General features: G+C 46.4%; 1 protein-coding gene across 5 annotated transcripts in view; it reads left to right on the top strand.

The window, feature by feature from the left end:
* slc19a1 (solute carrier family 19 member 1) overlaps nt 1-21395 on the top strand; it is a 53810-nt gene that overhangs the window by 27829 nt on the left and 4586 nt on the right. For 3 of the 5 annotated variants that reach the window (XM_069934182.1, XM_069934184.1, XM_069934185.1), the window contains 3 exons: nt 660-852; nt 3557-3698; nt 13824-19295. In XM_069934182.1, the coding sequence (XP_069790283.1) occupies nt 660-852; nt 3557-3698; nt 13824-14012 (524 nt within the window). In that variant the 3' untranslated portion in view covers nt 14013-19295. Of the gene's footprint in view, nt 1-659; nt 853-3556; nt 3699-4569; nt 5789-13823; nt 19296-21395 lie in introns of those variants that run through there. The other 2 variants (XM_069934183.1, XM_069934186.1) reach the window with 2 other exon arrangements.

Raw genomic sequence — 21395 nt, 5'->3', positions numbered from 1 at the left:
TCAGTGGGAGATCACAGAACCCACTGGGAGCATTTGGCTTCTGTATCTCCCTCATGAACTCTAATCTCTTGGTGAACCCGGCTCCTTTGCTCAAGCAGTTGGAATACCCAGTCTCACCACTCAAAGTGAAGTTAACTTTGCTGAATTTCTTCCAGTTTTATCCTCCCAGCACCTATCCTATACTCATGGCCACTGCTTAGAGCTCCATGCCCACGAGTGGGAATGTCTCCAGCACCAAAACTTCACTGCAGGCACAATCCCTTTCCTTGTCTTTCAGGCTTTTTTGTTTGAAGAAGTGTCATTCATTGGCAACCACAATAAGTTGGGGATGGGGCAAAGTGTATGAATCACCGTAAGTTTTAGGTGGAGTGGCTTATATAGGAACACAAACCACGCCAACTTCTCCCAATCAAAGCAGGAAAATTCTCTCAGAAGGAAAGGCAGAGTGGAGGACGACGTGGATAAATATTTGGCCTCAGCCACACTGTTAACAAACCAAATTGACCAGAGGATTTGCTAACCCCACTTTGCCTGGATTTCATGATACTAAAGTTTCCATTTTGAAAACGAAACTCAATTAAATTTGTTTATGTAACCAGGATCCTCTGGTCTTGTGCTCGCGGACCTTTCTCACTGGCCTCTCTTGCTCTTGTCGCCAGGTGCCATTGCCTCTTTCTCCGCGGGGCATGTGACTCTGCGCTGGTCGCTGTGGGCAGAGCTGGTGATCTTTGTCGTCACGGCATTGCAAGCTAGCCTCCTTTTTCTCATGAACACCACCAGCAACATCTGGGTGTGCTATGTGGGCTTCGTTCTGTTCCGGAGCAGCCACCAACTTCTGGTTCCCATCGCAATGTGAGTACGAGTCCAACAGGGAAGGGTGGGGGTTGGGGAGGTGTGGAGATTCGGTGGTGACTAGAGGGTTGTATTAAAAAGTTCCAATGAGTCAGCACACATGAGGGATATTGAACCAAGGAGCTGATTGTTGCCTTTAGGAATAGAAAGCCAGATGTGTACGATCCAGTGATCATTGGGGGATCAGAGGTGGAGAGGGTGAGCAAATTTAAATTCTTGGGAGTCACTATCTCGGAGGATCTTTCCTGGACTCAACACACTAATGCACATCAGCACTTCTACTTGCTCAATCTGTTGTCTCGTTGGGGGAAGGGGTCAATTTATATCGAGGAACTGGGGAGAGTTCCCCTGCCATTCTTGGAAATTTGTCACAGTCAGTTGTCATGGAGATATGCCCTTCGGCCTACTGTTCCTGCTGGCCTTCAAATATACACCCATACAAATCCCCATTTTGTACCTTGGCAATTCAACTGCTCAGGAGTTTGCAGAGGTTTGGTATGACATCAGAAACCCTGGCAAACTTTTGGAAGTGTGGGGGAAAGTGGGCTGACCAGCTGCATCACAGTCTGGTATGGGGACACCAATACCCCTGAATGTAAAGCCCTGAAAAAGGTAGTGAACGCAGCCCAGGACATCACAGGCAAAACCCTCCCCACCATCGAGAACATCGACAGGGAATGCTGCCATCGGAGAGCAGCAGCGATTGTCAAGGATCCACACCTCCCAGCACATGCTCTGTTCTCGTTGCTGCCATCAGGAAAGAGGTCTAGGTGCCACAAGACTCACCCCACCAGGATCAAGAACAGCTGCTACCCCTCCACTATCAGACTCAATCAGGGACTCATTTGAGGACTCTTACTTTTGCACTTTATTGATTTTTTTTTTCCCCCTCTCTCTGTATTACACAGTTTGCTTATATTTCTTTATTTGTTTATATGGGTAGGTTGAGTATAGTTTTTTTTTGCATTAACATTATGTGGTCATTCTGCCTGGCCCTCAGGTAAAAGAATCTCATGAATGTATGTGATGTCATGTATTTATTCTGACAATAAGGCAAGTGGTTTGGCCTATCCATTGGCGACTATAATTTTGACTCCCAAGATGTAAAGTTAGTGGCATGTAGTAAAGTTGAAGGGGATGTGGGGGATAGATTACTGGGAAAGGAGGACTGCTCTTAAGCCAGCATAGGCTTGATGGGCCAAATGGCTTCTTGCATGATGGGTTAGATGTCATAGAGTTGTACAGTAGAGCTTCAAGCCCTTGCTGACCAAGATGCGTATCTGAGCACATTCCATTTGCTTGTGTTTGGCCCACATCCATCCAAACTTTTCCGGTCCGCACTCCAATGTCTTCTAAAGAGCATGTGTGGTTAACGTGACGCTGTTACAGGGCCAGCAGCCTGGGTTTGTATCCGCCGCTAACTTCTGGAGACCTATTTCCTCTGTTTGTCACAGTTTCCTCTTACCCTGCAAAACCATGCAGGGTTTGTCGGGTCATTGGGCGTAATTGGGCAACACAGGTTTTTATGGGCTGAAAGGGCCGAGCTGTATTGTTAAAACTGTTCCTGCCCCTCCCACTTCCTCTGGCAGATTGTTCCATGTGCCTGCTACCTCCTATAAAGGAAAACGTGTCCCTCAAATCCCCTTTAAATCTTTCCACCCCCCTCCCACCACAACCTAAATGGATGCCCTCTTATTTGAGACTCCCCAATTCTGGGGAAGAAATCGACTGTGACTATCTATCCTGTCGATGTCCCACACGATTTTATAAATGCCAATAAGGTCTTCCCACTGCCTCCTCCTCCTCTATGTCATATCTATGACATCCTCAGGGATCTCCTGCATCATAGGACCAGAGAACTGCAGAGCACCACAACACGGAAAGCAGGCCTTTCTAGTCTGTGCTGAACTATTATTCTGCTTAGTCCCACTGACCTACACCCAGACTCCATCCTTCTATACCCCTCCCAACCATGAACCTGTCCAAATTTTTCTTAAATGTCAAAATTGAGCCTGCATTTACCAATACAGCTGGCAGCTCATTTCACACTCTCTGTGTAAAGAAGTTCCCCATAATGTTTCCTTTAAACTAGTGATTCGCAACCATTTTCTTTCTACTCACATACCACTTAAAGTATTCCCTATGCCATTGCTGCTCTGTGATTGGTAAAGGATTGCTTAAGGTGGTATGTGGGTGCAAAGAAAAAGTTTGAAAACCACTGTTTTAATCGTCCCTAATTGACTTGTTATGTGCACGGTTTCCTCACTCAAAGAAAATGGGCCAACGACAATTTTCTCAAGCAAATTTTTTCAGTAACAATTGGGTCTAGAGCAGTGGTTCTCAAACTTTTTTCCCCACTCACATACCACCATAAGTATTCCCTATGCCATCGCTGCTCTGTGATTGGTAAGTGATTGCTTTAGGTGGTATGTGAGTGAAAAGAAAAGGGTTGAGAACCACTGCTTTTAACTTTTCCCCTTTCACTCTTGACCCATATCCTCTAGTTTTTATCTCACCTAATCCCAGTGGAAAAGACCAATTCTTAGTCACGTTCTTTCTCCCACACGTTTGGCTTGCCCCAGACTGGAGACCAGATGGGCTTGGTGATCAGCATGTACTCAAAGGGGTGAAGGGTCTGACTGAGTGGGACTTGCACTTGAGTGGTGTTGTGGCCAGTGGCCTGACATCTGTCTTCTCTCGATAGTTTTCAGATTGCCACGTCCCTGAGCAAGGAGCTCTGCGCCCTGGTGTTTGGCATAAACACGTTTCTGGCCACCATCTTGAAAACCATCATCACTCTCATCATCGCGGACAAGCGAGGGCTGGGACTCCATGTGAACAACCAGGTAGGTGTAAGATTTAGCCTGTTGAGCCTTCTTGCCGTGATTTCCCCAGACCCAGGATGGGGAGAGGGACACACCTCCACATAACCCTTGCCATGTCCTCAAAAGGAGCATCACCTGCAAACCAGGCCTTCACTCCTTAGCAACGGGGTTGACCCTATGGAGCAGTAGACATTGGGGAGTGGGGCTGAAGGGCCTCTCACTGCGCTGCAAATACCAAAGGTCCATTTGGGGAAGCTGGAATTGTTCTCAGAAATGAAAGAGAAGGTTGATGAAAGACTTTGTGGCGATGTCCACAATCTGCATAACAGATTTTTACCAGCATTTTCTTTTGAAAAATATTTTGGATTTCTCCCGTTGACTGCGTTTTGATTAGCAGTGACCAACAAGAAACCGATTTAAGCCCATTCAGCTGAGAAGAAATTGGGGGCCAAGTCAGCAAAGGACAGTTGGGGGGAAATGTTACAGTATCTGGAGTGAATTATATTTGGGTAAACAGTCTTTTCAATGGGACAGCGGAGCGTCAGTGGGCAGCTGAATGGTTTTTCCTGCTGGACTCTCACCTCCTGGTGAGGGCCTCCACCCTGGATCCTGGAGCACAAGCTATACACAGCACTGCGCCTCATGGTTGCTGCTGCTTGAGATGTATTAGATTAGGAAAAACACACAGACAGATATGGACACTCACAGGCAGAGGTACAGACACACAGTCACCGAGAGATGCACAGGCGTACAGACACACAGACAGGTACAGACATGTAGATACAGACACACATGCACAGATACAGACATGCAGACATGCACACACAGCACAGAAGCAGGCCCTTCAGCCAACAGTGAGTATCAAACGCCTTGTCCTACTCTCTTCTTCCAGATTCAACCACTCAGTGACAAATCACAACGGCCAGTTGATCTCCCCAGCCGCACAGATGGGGAGGGAACTGGAGCACCCAGAGTGAATGCACGTAATCCCAACTGACAGCCCATGCACGGGCATCCACCCGAGGTGCTGGTTTAACCTGGTCGCCTGGCTCCATGAGGTGGTGACTCCACCAACTGTGCCACTAAGTGTCCTCCAGCTCATTAATCACTTATCCAGCGGGAGGAAATAGTAACCAAAAGACCACAGATGAAACAATCAAAGCGGGAAAGAGTCGTAGTTCATCTGCTCATTTTGAGCTGGCCTCTGTAAACAAGCGATCAGTCATTTGCCCTTGCTTCTGTCTGGTGATTTGGCTCAATGGTGAATTCAGCTGAATATGTCTGTGGGATGCCTTGGGCCAGTCTGCAGTGTTAAAGGCACTTTGTACATGTATGCTTTGTCAGTCCTTTGTTGAAACTTGGGGTTGACAATGCCAAGCATTATCATCCTTGGGTTTGGATCCTTGTGGGATTAATCATATGTATAGACACGAGCCCAAATTGTTGGTGATGTATTTTTACCTTTGCTATATAAAGGACTCTGTTTGACCCGCTGAGTTTCTCCAGCATTGTGTTTTCACTTCTACGTATGAACATGAGCCCGTGATAGAGGCAACCAAGCCGGAAGATCAACGATGAAGTAAACAAATGCTTAATTTGTTTGACTAACCAATAATTCTGCAGCTGAACACGCGTTGCCTTCAGAGTGGTTATGAGGTGAAAGAAATATCTGCCTTTTGCAGAGTTCACCAATATCCTCGGGACCCTCGGATTTAATAGTAAAAACATCAGAAGTTACTTTGTTAAAATCGGAATCGATAAAATTTAACAACTGGAGGGGACCTGAGATTTTTTTAAAATTTAGTGACGCAGCTCGGAAACAGACCCTTCTGGCTCAGGAGCCTTTGTCATCCAAATGCACCCCATGTGACCAATGAACCTGTTGACCCTGTGCATCTTAGGAGGGTAGAATGAAACTGGAGTACCCGGAGGAAACCCATGCAGGTCTTGGGGAAAACCTACAAACTCCTTCCAGGCAGAAGGGGATTTGCTGACACTGTATCAGTGTTGTGGTGAACTGCTAAGCCCACCATGCTGCCTGACTGTTCTCTTATTATGTAGGATACACTTCCTAATGTACAGAATCCTGTAAAGCAACCATTCTCCACATGGGGCACAGCATATTTTATTGGGGGGGGGGGGAACAGACTGAAATCATAAAATATGTGTGATGATTTTTACATAGTCGGTAGGAGAGAAGTATGGAAGAAAGCCACAAAATGACTACTTCATAGAGAAGGGGGGCCATGAACTTTCTCAGGGGGCCACAGCCAAAATAGAAGTTGAGAATGGCCGCTGTAAAGCACAAAAACTGATCTATTCACTTTGTCCATGATGGCCATCTACACTAATCCCTGTGTCCCTCGACCTCTTTCCTATTTAAGTACATCAAAATGGCCTTTATATCAGTTAATAGAGGTAAAGAAATTCCAAAGGGAATCGGGTTCTTGTCCTAAGAGAAAAATGCACAGAGCTGTGGGGGAGGGGGTGGGAGGGGTGTAGGGAAGTGGGTGACTTGAATATCTCCGACAGACGTGTCTTCTTCAGTTCTGGCTTGTGACTCCCCAGTGGATGTATAGTCACTTGTCTCGTATACTTGGCAATTTGGTGCATTGGAGAGGCAGTCACAGTCCCTCCGCCAAGCAGGGGTTCCCTGAAGCAAACAGCGAGCTGCCGGAGGGGTCTTGCTCGGCCAGTCAGGCAGTCTTCATGGGTAGAAATGGTCAGTCAACATTCTGGGTGAGAACCCTTTTTCCAAAATGATGTCTGCGACAGAAGATTGCTGTTGGACCATTTTCAGATCGCCTCTCTCTGCTGAGTTACCACCTCCTTCATCTCTCAGTTTCATACTTTTAGGGACCTGGCCATTCGGCCTCAACTACCAGTCCAACTGTTCAGCTCCATCATGGGTTGACTTCCATTCTCCTACTGGTTCCAAACCCATTGTAGTTTTTACCCAAAGACGGTTTGTCAGGCCTCTGATTTCCTCCCCTCTCCTCCGCTGACTTCAATACAGAGGGGCCAGTCCCACCAATTTGCTGGAATGTATAAAAGTACCAGAGAAACTTGGCTTCAGTCATGGCTCCTCTACGACGGAGAGATTGGACGCAGCATGGGAGACAATTCTATTGAGCACCTTCGCTCTGTCCGCTGCCATAGCAGGGACCTCCCAGTGCCCAACCATTTTAATTTCACACCCCATTTCCACATTGACATGTCTGTCCATGGTGTCAGGCACTGCCAAACCGAGGCAAAATGGAAGAACAGCACCTCATATTCTGTCTGGGCACCACAAACAGCTGGTGTTAACATCGACCACGTTTCTGTTAAACCCCTCCCGTGAGTCTCTTTCCTCCAGCTCCCCACTCCTTCCCTCTCCATCCAGCGAGCTATCCCCTCCCCATCACTTCTCAGCGGTTTTCTCTTCTACCCTCCCACCCAAGCCCAACTGTTGTCCTGTGCTCCTCCCCTTCCCCTTCCCCCCCCCCCTCCTCCCCCACCTGTTTTTTGCTGATACCCTGATGAAGGGCTCAGGCCCGAAGTGTTGGTTACCCTTTACTTCCTGCATGACCTGCTTGGTTTCTCCAGCACTTTTGTTCATTGCGCTGCAAACACAGCACCTGCAGACTTTCCTGTATAACTCCGCTAACAGTGTTCACATTTTAAATTACACTTCATTGTTTCCAAGCCATAATTTTGAGTGTTCTTTAAATGTGTTATCTTTAAACTTTTCAAATTCCTTCCTCTTGTAGGGATCAGACATTTCCATAAAGGCCCTTTTATAGTGAAACTTAGCGAATTGTAAAGACAGGTTTTCTTTGCCTTTAAAATGCTCCATTTACCTGCATAAAAGGTCCAAAGGTGGATTGGCAGGTTCAATGTGATCCAGATTCCCTCTGCCAGGGGCGGGAGAGTTAGAGGTGGAGCAAAGTTACTCCACTTCCTGTGTAAAAGGAGTGCTGCTGAAAAGTCCAAGAGCTCGAATTTTAAAGCACCCATCTGCGAGAAAGGAGATTACGATGCGCAGAAGGTCTGCCTGAGTTCTAAGACTGCTCCAATAGATCTCCACCAGTGCTCGTACCTGCTCCTCTTTCACCATTGTTGCGTATAGGGCCTTTCCCTTCCCGATGCGTATGTTCCATGACACGGTGGTGGGAGGCGCTACTGCAGTACAGGCCTCGCCTCCTTCACCTTCGGGAATCTCCTCTGCTTAAAGGGATTGCACGATCCGTCTTTTCCATCCTCTGCATAAAAGGTAAATTCGCCTTTTTATGGAAATATGAGCAGAGGATAATGTGGCTTCTGTGCATAAAAGCCCCTATACGCAGAGGAATGAGGTTACGCTGATAACAGAGGCATGGCAATGTTAATGGCACATTGAATTACTTTGTGGCCTGTAATCTGTCAAGTGCAGAAGGGAAGGAAAGGTGGGGCAATGAGATGTGTATTTAACTAAAGGAATTGAAGAGGGAGGTCCTCGTAATCCAGCCCAAACAGGGGAGTAAAGTGGCAGAAAGCCCTTAGGAGTCTGAATGGTGTTAAAACCTGACCTGGAGGCCGGCAGTGGGATCTCTGTTCTTTCATTAAATTTTTTTGTAAGAATTTTTTATATGTAATTGTTTTATTTTTTTGGTCCTTATGTCCCTAATATGTCTGGAAGGTAAAGGGACACTTTAAAATGCGACAGGAATAGGGAATGAGGACTAATTTATTGTTGCAGTCTCTCTTTTCAGGATAATGTCTATTTAATTTTGTCTCTGGATATACTAATGGGGATAAGGGAGGGAGGACAAGGAGGGGGGGATTGGACTATACGGTGAAACTTGTGTACAATTGCAAAATGTAGTGTGTTAATATTATGAATTATTGATACTGTTTGAGTTTGTAAAATTACAAATAAAATATTCAAAAAAATGGGTGCAGCTGCATGAGATCAATGAGGAAGGTGGGATGGATCAGAGTTGGTGAGAACTTCTCTCATGGAGATTAATATGCTTGTGGATCAGTAAATGGGATTCTCTTTGGGTTCCTGGAGGCATCAGCCTGAGGAGCTGGGGGTATGGTGTGGTCCTGCACCGGCTTCCCACGGACCAGGACAAGGTGCCTGAAATCATGGGCTTAAATGTGACCCTGCGTTTTTTTTCTCCCATCACCTGATAAATTGGACACATGTAGCAACAGGATGGGTTTGGAGGGATGGGGGCCAAACGCAGGCAAGTGGGATGAGTGTGGGTGGGACACTTTGGTCAGCGTGGGCAAGAAGGCTGAAGGGCGTGTTTCCGCACTGTGTGGCGCGATGACCTGCTGAGTTTGGCTTCAGATTCCAGTATCTTCATCAGTGCTAGCGATTTAAATTCCATTCTTTCAGGTAATACAGTAAAACCTGCATGATTAATGTTTACCACATCGCTCACGGATTATTGTAGAAATGCCTCTGATTAATAAGACATAGTGAGGCCAAATTTGAAATATTGTGTTCAGTTTTGGTCTCCTGCCAACAGGAAGGTTGAAGGTTGTTAATTAATTCTTCACTCTTTATTCTGGGGGGGAGGGTTGCACTAATTTTAAATTAGATGATTAACATTGTGTTATAATTATTGGTGGGGTTAATTTGTGTAGTTTAATGATGTAGTATTCTAATTTTTATTATCTTATTTTTTATTATTTCTTTAAATGTAATTTTTATTTTATTCATGTCATAAAATTTTAAATAAAGTTTTTTAAAAAAAAGGAAGGTTGAAGGAGGACAGAGACATTTTCCAAGGATTTTTCTGGGACAAGGATCTAAGTTTTAAGGAAAGGACAAACAGGTTAGGACATTATTCCCTGGACCGTTGGAGAATGGGAATAGATTTGATCAAGGTATACATAATGATGAGGAGTGTAGATAGAGTAAATGCAAGCAGGATATTACCACTGAGGTTAGGTGAGACAAGAACTAGAGGAGGTGGGTAAGTGTGAAAGGTGAAATGTTTAAGGGGAACATTAAGTGGAATTTCTTCACTTAGAGGGTGGTGAGAGTGTGGAACGAGCTGGCAGCGGAAGTGGTGGATACAGGTTCAATGTCGACATTTCAGAGAAGATTGGACATGTACGTGCATGGGAGGGGTACAGAGGGTTATGGTCTGGGTGCAGGCTGATAGGATTAGGGAGAAGAATCATTCGGCACAGACACAAAGGGCTGTGGTGTTCTCTGGTTGAACAATCCTTATCTGAGCCCATCATGTCCTATCGGCCTTGTAACAAGCCCAGAGGACCCCAAAACCCAGCAGCAATAGATATTCACCAAGACAAATGGTTACTTAAACAAAAGTTGCTGTTAATTATCTTTAAACATGAAAACAGGATCAAACTCTAACTTATTACTATTAACTTAACTTAACCCCCTTCTACTTCTAAGTGCACATGTATGTAAGTTCAGAAAAGTTATTTGATTCACAGTCCAAACTCACTTCTCATTCCTCCAAGATCACTGGTTGCAGGCAATTCTTATACTGTGCGCAGAATTTAACATTTATGAATTTCACTAGGCTTTGGTGCTTGAAAGGTAAATGGTTACTCCTCAGGAAGATTCTTGTTGGCTTTCAAAGAGAGATTTGTTGTTCACTGGACACTAACTAATCCTTTCTAATTAGCCACGTCAGTGTCTTGCATAAGAAACTTGCCCCATCAGGGTCCTCCAGATGATAATCTGTTTCTTTCAGGTCATCACAGAGTTCCTTTTTGTTTTCCTTATTTCAAGTGAAACATTAGGGCAGCAGGTCCTCTCTTGCATGAACCACAAGGGCTTTGACCAGGCTGATCTAAGCAATCACAACTCGTCTTCCAAATGGGGTTTTTCCACAGGTTTACCTAATCCTCCAAGTTCTTTCATCTGTTGCTTTTCAGTCCCTTGGGCACTCACCAAAGCTTTTGCAAAGGCATTCAGAGCTGCCTTGTCTGGTTTGTGCAGAGCTCCAATATTTTAAATGAGATCTGTTTTGAAGTGTTTGTATGTGACCTACACTAAAAAAAACCTGACAATTTATCTCCCAAAATCATATCTATATACAATATAAAACACAACCTATTCTGTCACAGCCTGTACCCAGACCATAACTCTCTGTACCCCTCCCATCCATGTACATATCCAATCATCTCAGAAATGTCACATTGGACCTGGATCCACCACTTCTGCTGGCAGCTCGTTCCAGACTAGGGGTCTTGGGGAACCTGGTGAATCTGTGCCACCAGTATGAGGGGAACCAGGGGGATCTATTCGGGGTGATGTTGATGGAATGCATCTTCTAATGGGGAATCTGGAATGAGGAATTTCATTATTAAATGTTTCTACACAATGGGGAGGCCACCTCAGTCTATCGAGACCATCCTAGCTCATAGAGTAATGCCATCCCTCATTCATCATTTACTCCATAACCTCTGCTCCCGTATCCCCATCAAATACCCCAGATTCCATTGCACAGCCACGCATTTGGGGAACTAACTCATTGAACTGTACGTCTCCAGGATGTGGGAGGAACCCAGAGATCTCGGTGGGGGGGGGGGGAGTGGGGGAGGGAGATATCCACTCGTTCACTGGGAGAGCATGTAAACTCTACACAGACAGCACCTGAGGTCAGGACTGAACTCGGGTCTCAGGGAACCTGGTGAATCTGTGCCAACCATGCCATCTTCTGGGCTGGCATACGATTGTAGAGAGGAGGCATTTCTTTCCCTGGAGGACTGTGAACCCACATCGCAGGGATCTGCCCAAGACAGGGCAACAATCCACTCAAACCCAAGGAAAGGGGGAAATCTAGGGTTAGGAGAGCAGCTCGGAAAACGGGCAAGCAAGGAGAAGCGGGAGGGACTCAGCGGATTGGACAGCATCCACCGAGAGAGCACTCTGATAATGTTTCAAAATGGGCCCTTTGTTAAGTCCCTTTTGGGATAACCTCTCAAGTGGGCCACAGTCCAACTGGATGGAACACAGGGGTAAAGCATGAAAGTCTGCAGGTGCAGTGATTGTAGTAAAAACATACAGTAAACGCTGGAGAAACTCAACTGGTCTTGCAGCATCCAGAGGTGATGGTGAAGATATGTTACCAATGTTTTGGGCCTGAGCCCTTTCTCAAGGTATAAGCAAAATGCAAAAAGCAAAAAGACAAAAGAGAAAGGCAGAAGAACGGGAGGGGGGAGAGTCCAGGCCAACAGCCAAAATATGTTAATTGGATATGATAAGAGGAAAGGTGAGAATTTATTTTCACTCTGTGAAAGGAGACTGAGGGAGAATGAGAGAGAGGGAAGAAGAAGGGGGATAGGTGTTCCTGAACCAAAATCAGAGATGTTGATGCCATTGGGTTGGAGGGTGCCCAGATGGAAGTTGAGGTATTGTTCCTTCAATTTTCAGGTGGTCTCAGTCTGGCAGTGCATGAGACCATGGATAATCGAAGGGCCTGCTCTTGTTCCTTGGGTTCTCAACTGAGCCTGAGGCCAGAGCAGTGAGGTGATCCAAGCCCCACCCGATCCTCCTTCATTGCATATGCAGCCTGGGGCAGGATCTTCCTTTTGAATAGATCCTCGACCTGACCTGGCTTGACCTGGCACAGTTGGGAGCGGGGAGAGACATGTCGGGGCATTCAAACCTCAAACCATGAAGAAGAGAAGAAATAAAGCAAAACTTGTTGAGAAACACGATGTTATTTTTAAATATTGTTTTCTTGAAGAGGCAGGAAATGGAAGAATTGACTTGTTATAATAGTCATATTTCTATGTTCCATTAAAGCTGTCACCCACTGAACCTGTCCCAGATGCTAGTAGTGGTCAAACACACAGGACATTGCATAATTCTCATATTCATTATAATAACCACAGTTAAATAGCTCCATGAGGCAGGAAACCTGCCAAAGCCACAGGTCTGGAATATGCTGCCAGGAGCTGGATTCCAGATCTCCATATTTTCCAGCTAACCATTTCTTTCTCATTATCCTTATTATGCAATGGCATATTCATGGCAACTGTTGAAGCAAGTTTTAATTCCTTGATTTTGTTTTTGTTGTGTATTTACATATTTTTGAACAGCTCTAATGGAGTTGTGAGGAGCTTCACTGGGGTTTGTGGCATGGTGACCAATCCATCTGGCAGCTACTGAGAACCAGAACCAGGTGTTATCCTGGGAATGGATCTGGCCCTATGCAGTGGCATGGCACTGGCCTTCTCGGCTGCTTCACCCCAGGCAGTGACCTGCTTTTGAGTCGGGTTGCCTTCGAAAGGGTGGCTGGATCCCCGTGAACACCAAGGGGATGGCTAGTTTCGGAAGAAGGGGCCGAGTGTTGCGTATCAAGTTTGCTGATTGCACCAAATTGAGTGGGAATGGGAAAATTGTGCAGGGGATATGGAGTGGCTGCAGAGAGACCTAGATCGGTTGAGTGGTGCAGTACCATCTTAGTAAATGTAAGGGCATCCACTTTGGAAGGAAAAATAATAGATCAGATTATCAGAAAGGATGCAGTGTGCTGTTGTTTAGAGGGAATCGGGAGTGCTTCTACCTGAACTTCAAGAAGGTTGGTTTGCAGGTGCAGCGGGTAATCAAGACACGATTAGTATAGTGATTAGGGCAACCCCATTTCAGCGCCAACAATTCGGGTTCAATTCCACTGCTTTCTGTAAGGAGTTAGTACATTATCCCCGTGTCTACACAGGCTTTCTCCAGGTGCTTCGTGTTCCTCCCGCGTACCAGAGACGTATGTGTTAGTTAGTTAATTGGTCACACAATTGTATCTGGTGCAGGGTCATAAGCAGGGAGGGCTCGTTACCGTGCTGCTTCTCTAAATTTTAAAAGTAATTTAATTAAACTCCATTGCCCAATTTGGTGTCATCCTATTGCAGATATTCCCTCTGTCCCATCCCTCCTCCCCACCCTGTGCGCTCTGAAACTTAAAATTACCTGTTTTCATCTCCTTTTCTCTGTTCTGGTGAAGCTTCTCGAACATGAGACATTATCTCTGTTTCTCTCTCTGCAGACGCTGCCTGACCCGTTGAGTGTTTCTTGTATTTTCTGTTTTTATTTCAGAATTCTGGGTCTGCTATTTTGCGATTGATTTTCACCGCTAACTTTTGTTCATCTTTCTCTCACCCCGCACCCCCCATCCTTTGCTCTTGTTGCAGTTTTTCTTTTACATTGGCTACTTCTCGCTCCTCGCAGTCATCTACCTTGGGAGAGGACTGTACGTCTTTGGTACCTACTACCGGGAGAACAAAGGCCGCGGCTCACAAAACCCGGAGCAGGCGGAATGCCCAGCAGCAGAGCCGGATCGGATGGAGGACGAAATACAAGCCACTTGTCCAAAGGCATGAAGTGTCAATAGTGGGGTGGGGAGGGGCTGTCTCTTGTGCTTTAAAGTAAGATCGCAGCAGGGACAGCATTTTATTTTGAGGGTGGGGGTTGGGTGGAGAGTGAGTGAGAGACCAGCACGAAGGTGTCGTTACATTCCCAGGACTGGGTCAGATCGGATTGGAATGCCTGGCATGCACGAGAAGATCCCAAGAAACTGTGCGTGCCCCACCCCACCCTACTCCCATCAACCATCATCGGGATCTGACTGGCCCCTTCCCAAGTCCAGTCCTGGGTGAGTCGTTGCGTGACCGCGGAGGGCCTAGTGACATGGAGGTAGTGGCGGCAGCAACGGGCTGGATTCCAATACCCCGCTGGCTCCCCACCTGGGCAGCTACCAGTGCACTGGCAGCTCCTCTGTGATGAAGGTAGCGACTTTGGGACCATGAACTTTAATGGGGAGAGAGGTTAAGTTAACCTCTGTAAAGCCCGAGATAGCAGACCACCCCACACTTGGCCATCACTCCTTGATTCATCCACCTGGCCAGGTGTTCAGTATCACTGCCCGCTGACAGAGAGAAGGAAGAACTCCAATGGACCTATCAGATGAAAGTGCTCCTTTCCTCGGAGAGACTGTGTGTCATGCATAGTACTCAGGGCTACTTTGACTAGGTGAAGAAGGGGTCCGTCCGATTTTTCCAAACAGTAGCAAGAATAAAATGTCTTGTGTTGTACCCTGTAATTTGATCTGCCCAAGATCATGTGCAGAGCATGTCAGTCGCTTGCTTCAGTCATTCAGCATTTCCACCTGTTGTGCTGGGGAGTTAGATGCTGGGAGGTTTGGTTTAGATGCTCTTTGTATCTTGTATTTGATCCTTTTAAGCATCAGACCCCTCTCACCCACAAACAAGTGGCAAGCCAGTCAGCACAACGCTGTGAGCTAAAGAAGTCTGCTGTTTTGAAAAGGAGCGATGAAATGAGGTTTGGGATAAAGAAAGTGGGTAGTAATTTGGATTATTTTGAAGAGCAAAGAACTTCAAGAGAAAACCCTTGTTGCCTGTGTATTTACAATTTCCTTCAGAGCAATAATTTACTTGTACCTCTGGTCAGTCCAAGCAAGGACTTTTTTGGAAACCAGCGCTGTGCCTCCGAGGGAGATTCATCTCCCCATTACGCTGTTCCCAGTTGTGATCGGACCCTTTCCCTGGCAGACCCATCTCATCCAATTGTGCCCAGGAAGCAAGGAGCTGTGCTTTAGACCCCTCAGCGCATTGACAACATCCTTGACAACAACCGCTTCCAATCTCTTCTGGATGGCTCTGAACAGTTGCGATTCAGTGCAATGCCGCTGAGTCCAGCGTGAGCCATTCCCATTCATTTATGGGATCCGACTGTTCACCTTGCCTCCCTAATCCCGGTGACATTCTCCGACCATTTAAAGATCATGTTTATTGTCAAATGCAGAGTATAATATACATATGCACCAAGATTCTTAGTTGCTGCAGCCGGACAGGTACTTTATTTAAACAAATAACTACAAAAGTATACATTGCATTAAATTTTTAAAAAAAGAGATAATAAATGCTTTAAATTAACTTAAAAAGAGGTAATAAATATAAAAGATAATAAATGATCGGTTACCCATAGTATAAGAAACCGAAAATGGAGTGCAGGAGGGCAGACAGGCCTTTTTGTAGTGCAGGAGTTGTTTCCCATTTTAGAAAACTGCCTCCCTCCCTCATATTAAAGTGGGCATTTTTTGTTCTGTGACAATCAGTGGTTCCCAGATCACTGTTACTGGTGCCAGTCCTTTTAGAAAGAATTTAAAATGTCACGGCACCTGCTCTGGGGAGTCAACCCTTATCCTCCCCCTGCCTACACATGGCAACAAACCCACAACTCTGTAGTGAATTAGATGCCAGGGGGCCGCGTGCATGGGAGAGAGACAGGACGGATGGTCGGTGTTTTAATCCTGCTGCAGACTTTGGGGAAGCCTTACACTCACTTCTCCTGAATAAGAGGTGTGGGAATGGGAGGGACAAGAGATTATCACTGCAGCTTAACTTGAATATGGGCATGTTTGTTTGACTGAGATGTGTGTGCAGTGTTGCCAGGTGGCTGTTTTTGGGTAGCTGGAATGCCCTGATGTTTTTAACCAGGGCCAAGTGACTGAATTTATTGAGAGCCATTGCCCCTTTCATGTGATGAATTACCTGGGATGAGAGTTTCTCCTTCTCTTTTCAAAAAGAGTTCTCTCGCACTACTCCTCCTTTGTTTTCCATGCCACCCATCTGTATCTAACCTTTACCTCTTACCTGTAAGCCTCTACCCCTTCATCCCCCTCCCACCCCCACCACCTATTTGACACTCCTGACGAAGGACTCAGGCCCCAAACGTCATCTGCTATGGATGCCAAGTTTCCCTAGTACATTTGTGCTGTGCATGTGACTCTGCACCATGTTTTGTTAGCTGCATTGGGGTTGGATGTGATTCAGGCAGGTTTCTGAGCCTGGATGAATGCAATCAACAGGAGTGATGCTTGGTTGCAAGTTTTCCCATGTCGTGTGTCTTCCTACATCCTCTCTGTGTGATGGTAGGTTGAGTGTTCCCTGAAAATCATCCCATTGTGTGGGAGCAACTAAAGGGGAATTCTAGCCCAAATAAGAACAAATCTATCAAGACTTCAAGGTAATAAGGTTGATCTACTGGGAGGCAGCAGGGCTGATGAGCTGAATGGACTCCTTCTGCATCAATTTAAGGACTAGACAGGGTCAGCTTTCTGTAGAAAACCTGAGTCTTCAAAGTCATTCACAACTTTAATAGGGTAGGTTGAGGAAATATTTCCAGATGGGGGAGCAGGTGCCAAATGTTCTCAATGGGGTGGCCAACAGCCATCCCCGGAAGAACTCAGGGCAAGTTCTCGAACTCACAACCAGGTTGCTTGGGAAGTCTTTGAGAATCATTTCCCAGTCCCAACCTCAGCCGAGGCCTTGCGTCCAACTGCGATGGAGAAGGATTTGGCTGCATAGACACATCGGAGGCTGCAGAATCATGATTATGCCCCGCCTGGTCCCTCTCCCTCACCTCCTCCCCCTAGCTGCCCGCTTGAACAAGGCAATTCCATCAGTTGGACGCGGCATTATGTTTGAGACATTTGGAGGAGATATCAACCAAAATTGTACTCTAGAGATGAGGAGGAACTGCTTCTCCCAGGCTAAAGTGAATCTGTGGAGTTCTCTGCAAAAGGTAACACTAGAGGCTGTGTCTTTAAATGCATGTAAGACACAAACAGATTTTTTCACAGGGTGGGAATTAAGGATTATGGGGAGTAGGTGGGGAGGTGGAGCTGAGTCTATTGTCTTGTTGAATGGTGGAGCAGGCTTGATGGGCCAGATGGCGGATTCCTGGCCATTGTGCTCTTCTGCAACAAAAGAGGAAAGTCTCGAGAATTCATCACAAAAGCTGTCGGCCAGGAGTTGGATCAAGAGCGGAGACCATGCTATCCACGACCTGACTCGTAGAGTTAAAGCAGACGCTGGGATTGAAGTGCAGTGTGCAAAAGTGCAGGAGGAGCCCAGCAGGTTCACGCAGCCGAGAGGCCTGAAATGTTGGTCACCCTTTTACTTCCTAGGGGCGCTGCATGACCTGATGAGTTTCTCCAGCACTTTAGTACATGGTGTGGTTATTTTTGGTCTGTTTTTCATTTTCAATCTTGTCTGCCCAAGATGCTGCCAAATCTGAAGCCAGCAAAAAAAAAGGAAGGTAAATTCTCCCCCAGGTCCCAAATAGTTTACAAAGTTTTTCAGACGAGTCTTTTCATTTAAAAATGAGGGGAGAACCACGTTCTTTATTTAAATGTAGGGAGGAAGCCATGCTTGTCTGCTCTGTTATTGTACTGGGTTCATAGAGTGTTGTGGATCTTATTTTGGAAAGAGTTCAGTGTGTGGGAGTTGGCATGTTAAAAGCAGTGACATGCTGCGGTCCTGAGATTTGAAAGCAATGGCATCACTGATCTGGATACACACTCCTTTCCAAGCTAACGCCTCCTCACTCAAGGTCTGTTTATCCCACAGAACCGTCGCAAACAAGAAGCTCCACCAGCTTCGTGCACCTTTGCCAGGCAACATCTGGCTCACTCTCTGCCACTCCCACCCCTACCCACAGCAGCAAATCGCAGGAGGGGCGTAATCCTGGGAAACTGTTCAGCTCTTGCCACAAGAAAGCAGGAGGAGGCCGCTTTGCCCATTGAGCCTGCCCCACCATTCAGTTGTGATCATGGCTGATCTATCCTGGTCCCCTTAACCCACCTCCCCCCCCATTCTCCCAAACATTCAAATATTTACCACTTTATAAACACTTCTCAAGACCTCATTGCTTAGCACGATCCCATTACAGTACCAGTGACCTTGGTTTGAATTTGGCTCTGTCTGTAAGGAGTTTGTACATTCTTGTTGTGTCTGCGTGGGTTTTCCCCAGGGGGCTCCAGTTTCCTTGCACTGTTAGAAACATACCGGAGGTTGTAGGTTAATTGGGTGGCATAGGCCTGAGGGCCAAAATGGCCTGTTCCTGTGCTGTATGTCTAAAATTAAAATTAAATTAAATTAATTAAAATTATAACACAACTTAAAGGGCTTAAACAAAGCACAACTTAAAAGGCAACAGCTCATTGGAATCCAAGCCTCATCTTGGATTCCAAGGTGTGTTGGTAATGGGTTCTGATCCTGTTTATTGTCATTCACATTAGCCCCTTTTAAACTACAGCACCTGGGCAGCCCTCCTGGGACCCAGGTGTGATTACTGGAAGCACCTTGCAAAGCGTAGGGGGATCAACCATTATATCGCCGGTTTGGCGATTTAAGGGGGATCCCGCCCCTAAAATAACGCGTCACATACTCGTCGGAAGTACTGCCGGATTTTCAGATCCCAGCTACCCTGTGACGCATGCAAGCGGTGATGCCACTGGAATAAGCGGGTCGGCTATTTTCATTTTCAAATCGGCCACGGATGAGACCTAGGTGAGTTTAACTGGGTTCCATGACTACCTCTGAGGTAGGTCAGGGACCCGGCCGAGTTCCAACTGGGTTGACTCAGTTGGACCCTTTCAAACTGCTGCATAACTGGGGTGCTAATTGTGCAAATTGCCCTGTTCCAATGTACGTATGCACCAAAATTCGTCTGCCACACAGGTACTTTGGAAATATACAATAGTATACTGGACTTAATTACTTAAATTTAGATGTACAGCGCAGTAACAGGCCCATTCAACCCACAAGCCCGTGCCGCCCAATTAACCTGCAATCTTCGGTACGTTTTTGAACGGTGGAAGGTAACCAGAGCACCCGGAGGAAACCCACGCAGACATAGGGAGAACGTACAAACTCCTTATAGACAGCACTGGATTTGAAACCAGGTCGCAGTAACTGCTCTGCTAATAATGCTTGCCCCTTTTAATTAAATTAAACGTCAATATATACAGAGGAGATGGTAAATATTCACAGTTATCCTAGTGATTTGAGGAACAAGCAGAGGTTTGAGCTGTTGGAAATAAATTGTTCTTGAACCTAGAGGTCCTGGTCTTCGGTTTCTGTACCTTCTTCCCAAAGGGAGCAGTGAGGAGAGGTTGTGACCAGGTGATGGGGTACTTTGTGGTGTTGGCTGCAGGCGACATGGAGCAGCTGGGGCACAGATCGCAGGTGCACTCAAACCACGGGGGGAGGGGTGGAAGTTGGGATGCATGGGTTTGTGTGGAGGGCTCCTGAACAGTGTGGTGCCAACAATGCATTGAATGCATTTGGCAGCATTCTCACCACGCCCCTTTCAGTATACTGAACAATCTTCCCACATTGGTTCCACCAGGTTGCGTAAACCAAAAAAAAACCCCAGCATTGTCTTGTCCCATTTCCACTGCAAATTTCCAACCTTTCCCAAAATCAAGTCAGGCTCTGAGAGGGACGATTCTGTTCCCATCATGGCCATGTCTTCACCCTGTTGCACTCTTCCTCTTGGGCAGCCTCTTGGGAAGGAGGGTGGGTTCCTTCTCCCCTTTGTCTCCAGTGTGGTGGCAGTGGGGAACGCACTCTCTTCCTCCCAGGGGCTGGAGGAAGCAGGTGGCTGGTTTGCGAGATGGTGCACTCCCGATGTAATGCCTTGAGATCCTCTGATTCTTTACCAGCGGTCCTTCTCTGCTCCAAGTGGCCCCTGTGTCAAGGATTGTCAGGAGGGGATGTTGCACTCATTCAAGAATATCCTTAACCCATTCCCTCCATCCGTTAAGCTTGTGAATGGCATGGTCTTCCCAGCGGAATGTTACTGGGGCCTGAATATCTCAGGGGAAGGTGGTCAAGGAGAGGAAGCAGAGGAGGAAGCAGAGGATAGCTTGGATTCCCCTGAAAACACTATTGGTGCCTTTTCAGAGCTCTGAAACACTTCCTGTAGGTAGCCCAGGTCTCTAACTAGGTTGTGGGCAGGGGGATGCTGTTGTCTAATAGACTGTGAGCATTGTTCCAGGACTGACCACCTGTTTAATACTGACTGTTGCTCTTTGAGTCGATAGTAGTGGCAGGAATGCTATTGTCATTCTGTTACCTGGTCGGCCTCACATTCACCTTTACATTGTGTTGTCTAAACCAGTTCATGTCACGGTCAATTACCTCCACTTTAGACAGCATCTGGAAATTGGCCTTCATCCATTTTCTAGCTCTAGCTCTACGGGTAAATGTATTTCATCTGAAGCTCAGTTTTATAAGTTAGAAATGAAGGTTAAACACAATGCAATTTTTACTTGTAGTATTGTATTAAAATAAAATTGTATTAAAATGTAACACTAAAACATGTGGGATTTACTGGAATTTCTGCATAGCATCAGACGTGCACTATTCCCCATCTTTCCTGCAGTGTGTTATGTTATTATGTGTACATAACTATTGTTTAAAGTGTTAGGGGTATGGGGTTTCTATACATTATAAGTACATTCGTTTCCAGTGCCCTGGAATTCTGTTTGATTTCAACTCCAGATCCTAAATCCTTCCCAAAGCAAACATCCTGTGAGATGCCACACCTTTGACAGGTCCAGAAGTTCCTTTAACATGGAATCATTTTTTTTTGGAGAGCAGAAAGACCTGGTGCCAATGACTAGCTCACCGGTGTTGACAATGTTCGCTGAGAGACGACACAAAGAACTCCCCAGGGCCTTCCCCAAAGGCCTCCGCACTTTAAGGGAGAATAAAACCAGCGTGCCTGACAGTGTCGTACCCCAGAGGGTTGGCACTGGGTCTGCAGTCTCGATTTTACTTGGGGAGGGAGATCTACCTTCCTCGGGTAAATGGTCGGCCACATCAGCCAAGCACTGCTGCCAGTTCCGGTGAGACCCCACCAGATTCCGAACAGCCAGTCGCTCCCTGCCCAGC

This window comes from Narcine bancroftii, chromosome 4, assembly GCF_036971445.1.
Source record: "Narcine bancroftii isolate sNarBan1 chromosome 4, sNarBan1.hap1, whole genome shotgun sequence".
NCBI classification, from domain to species: Eukaryota; Metazoa; Chordata; class Chondrichthyes; order Torpediniformes; family Narcinidae; genus Narcine; species Narcine bancroftii.
The sequence above is the reverse complement of the archived record's forward strand: the minus strand, read 5'-3'. Positions and strand labels throughout refer to the sequence as shown.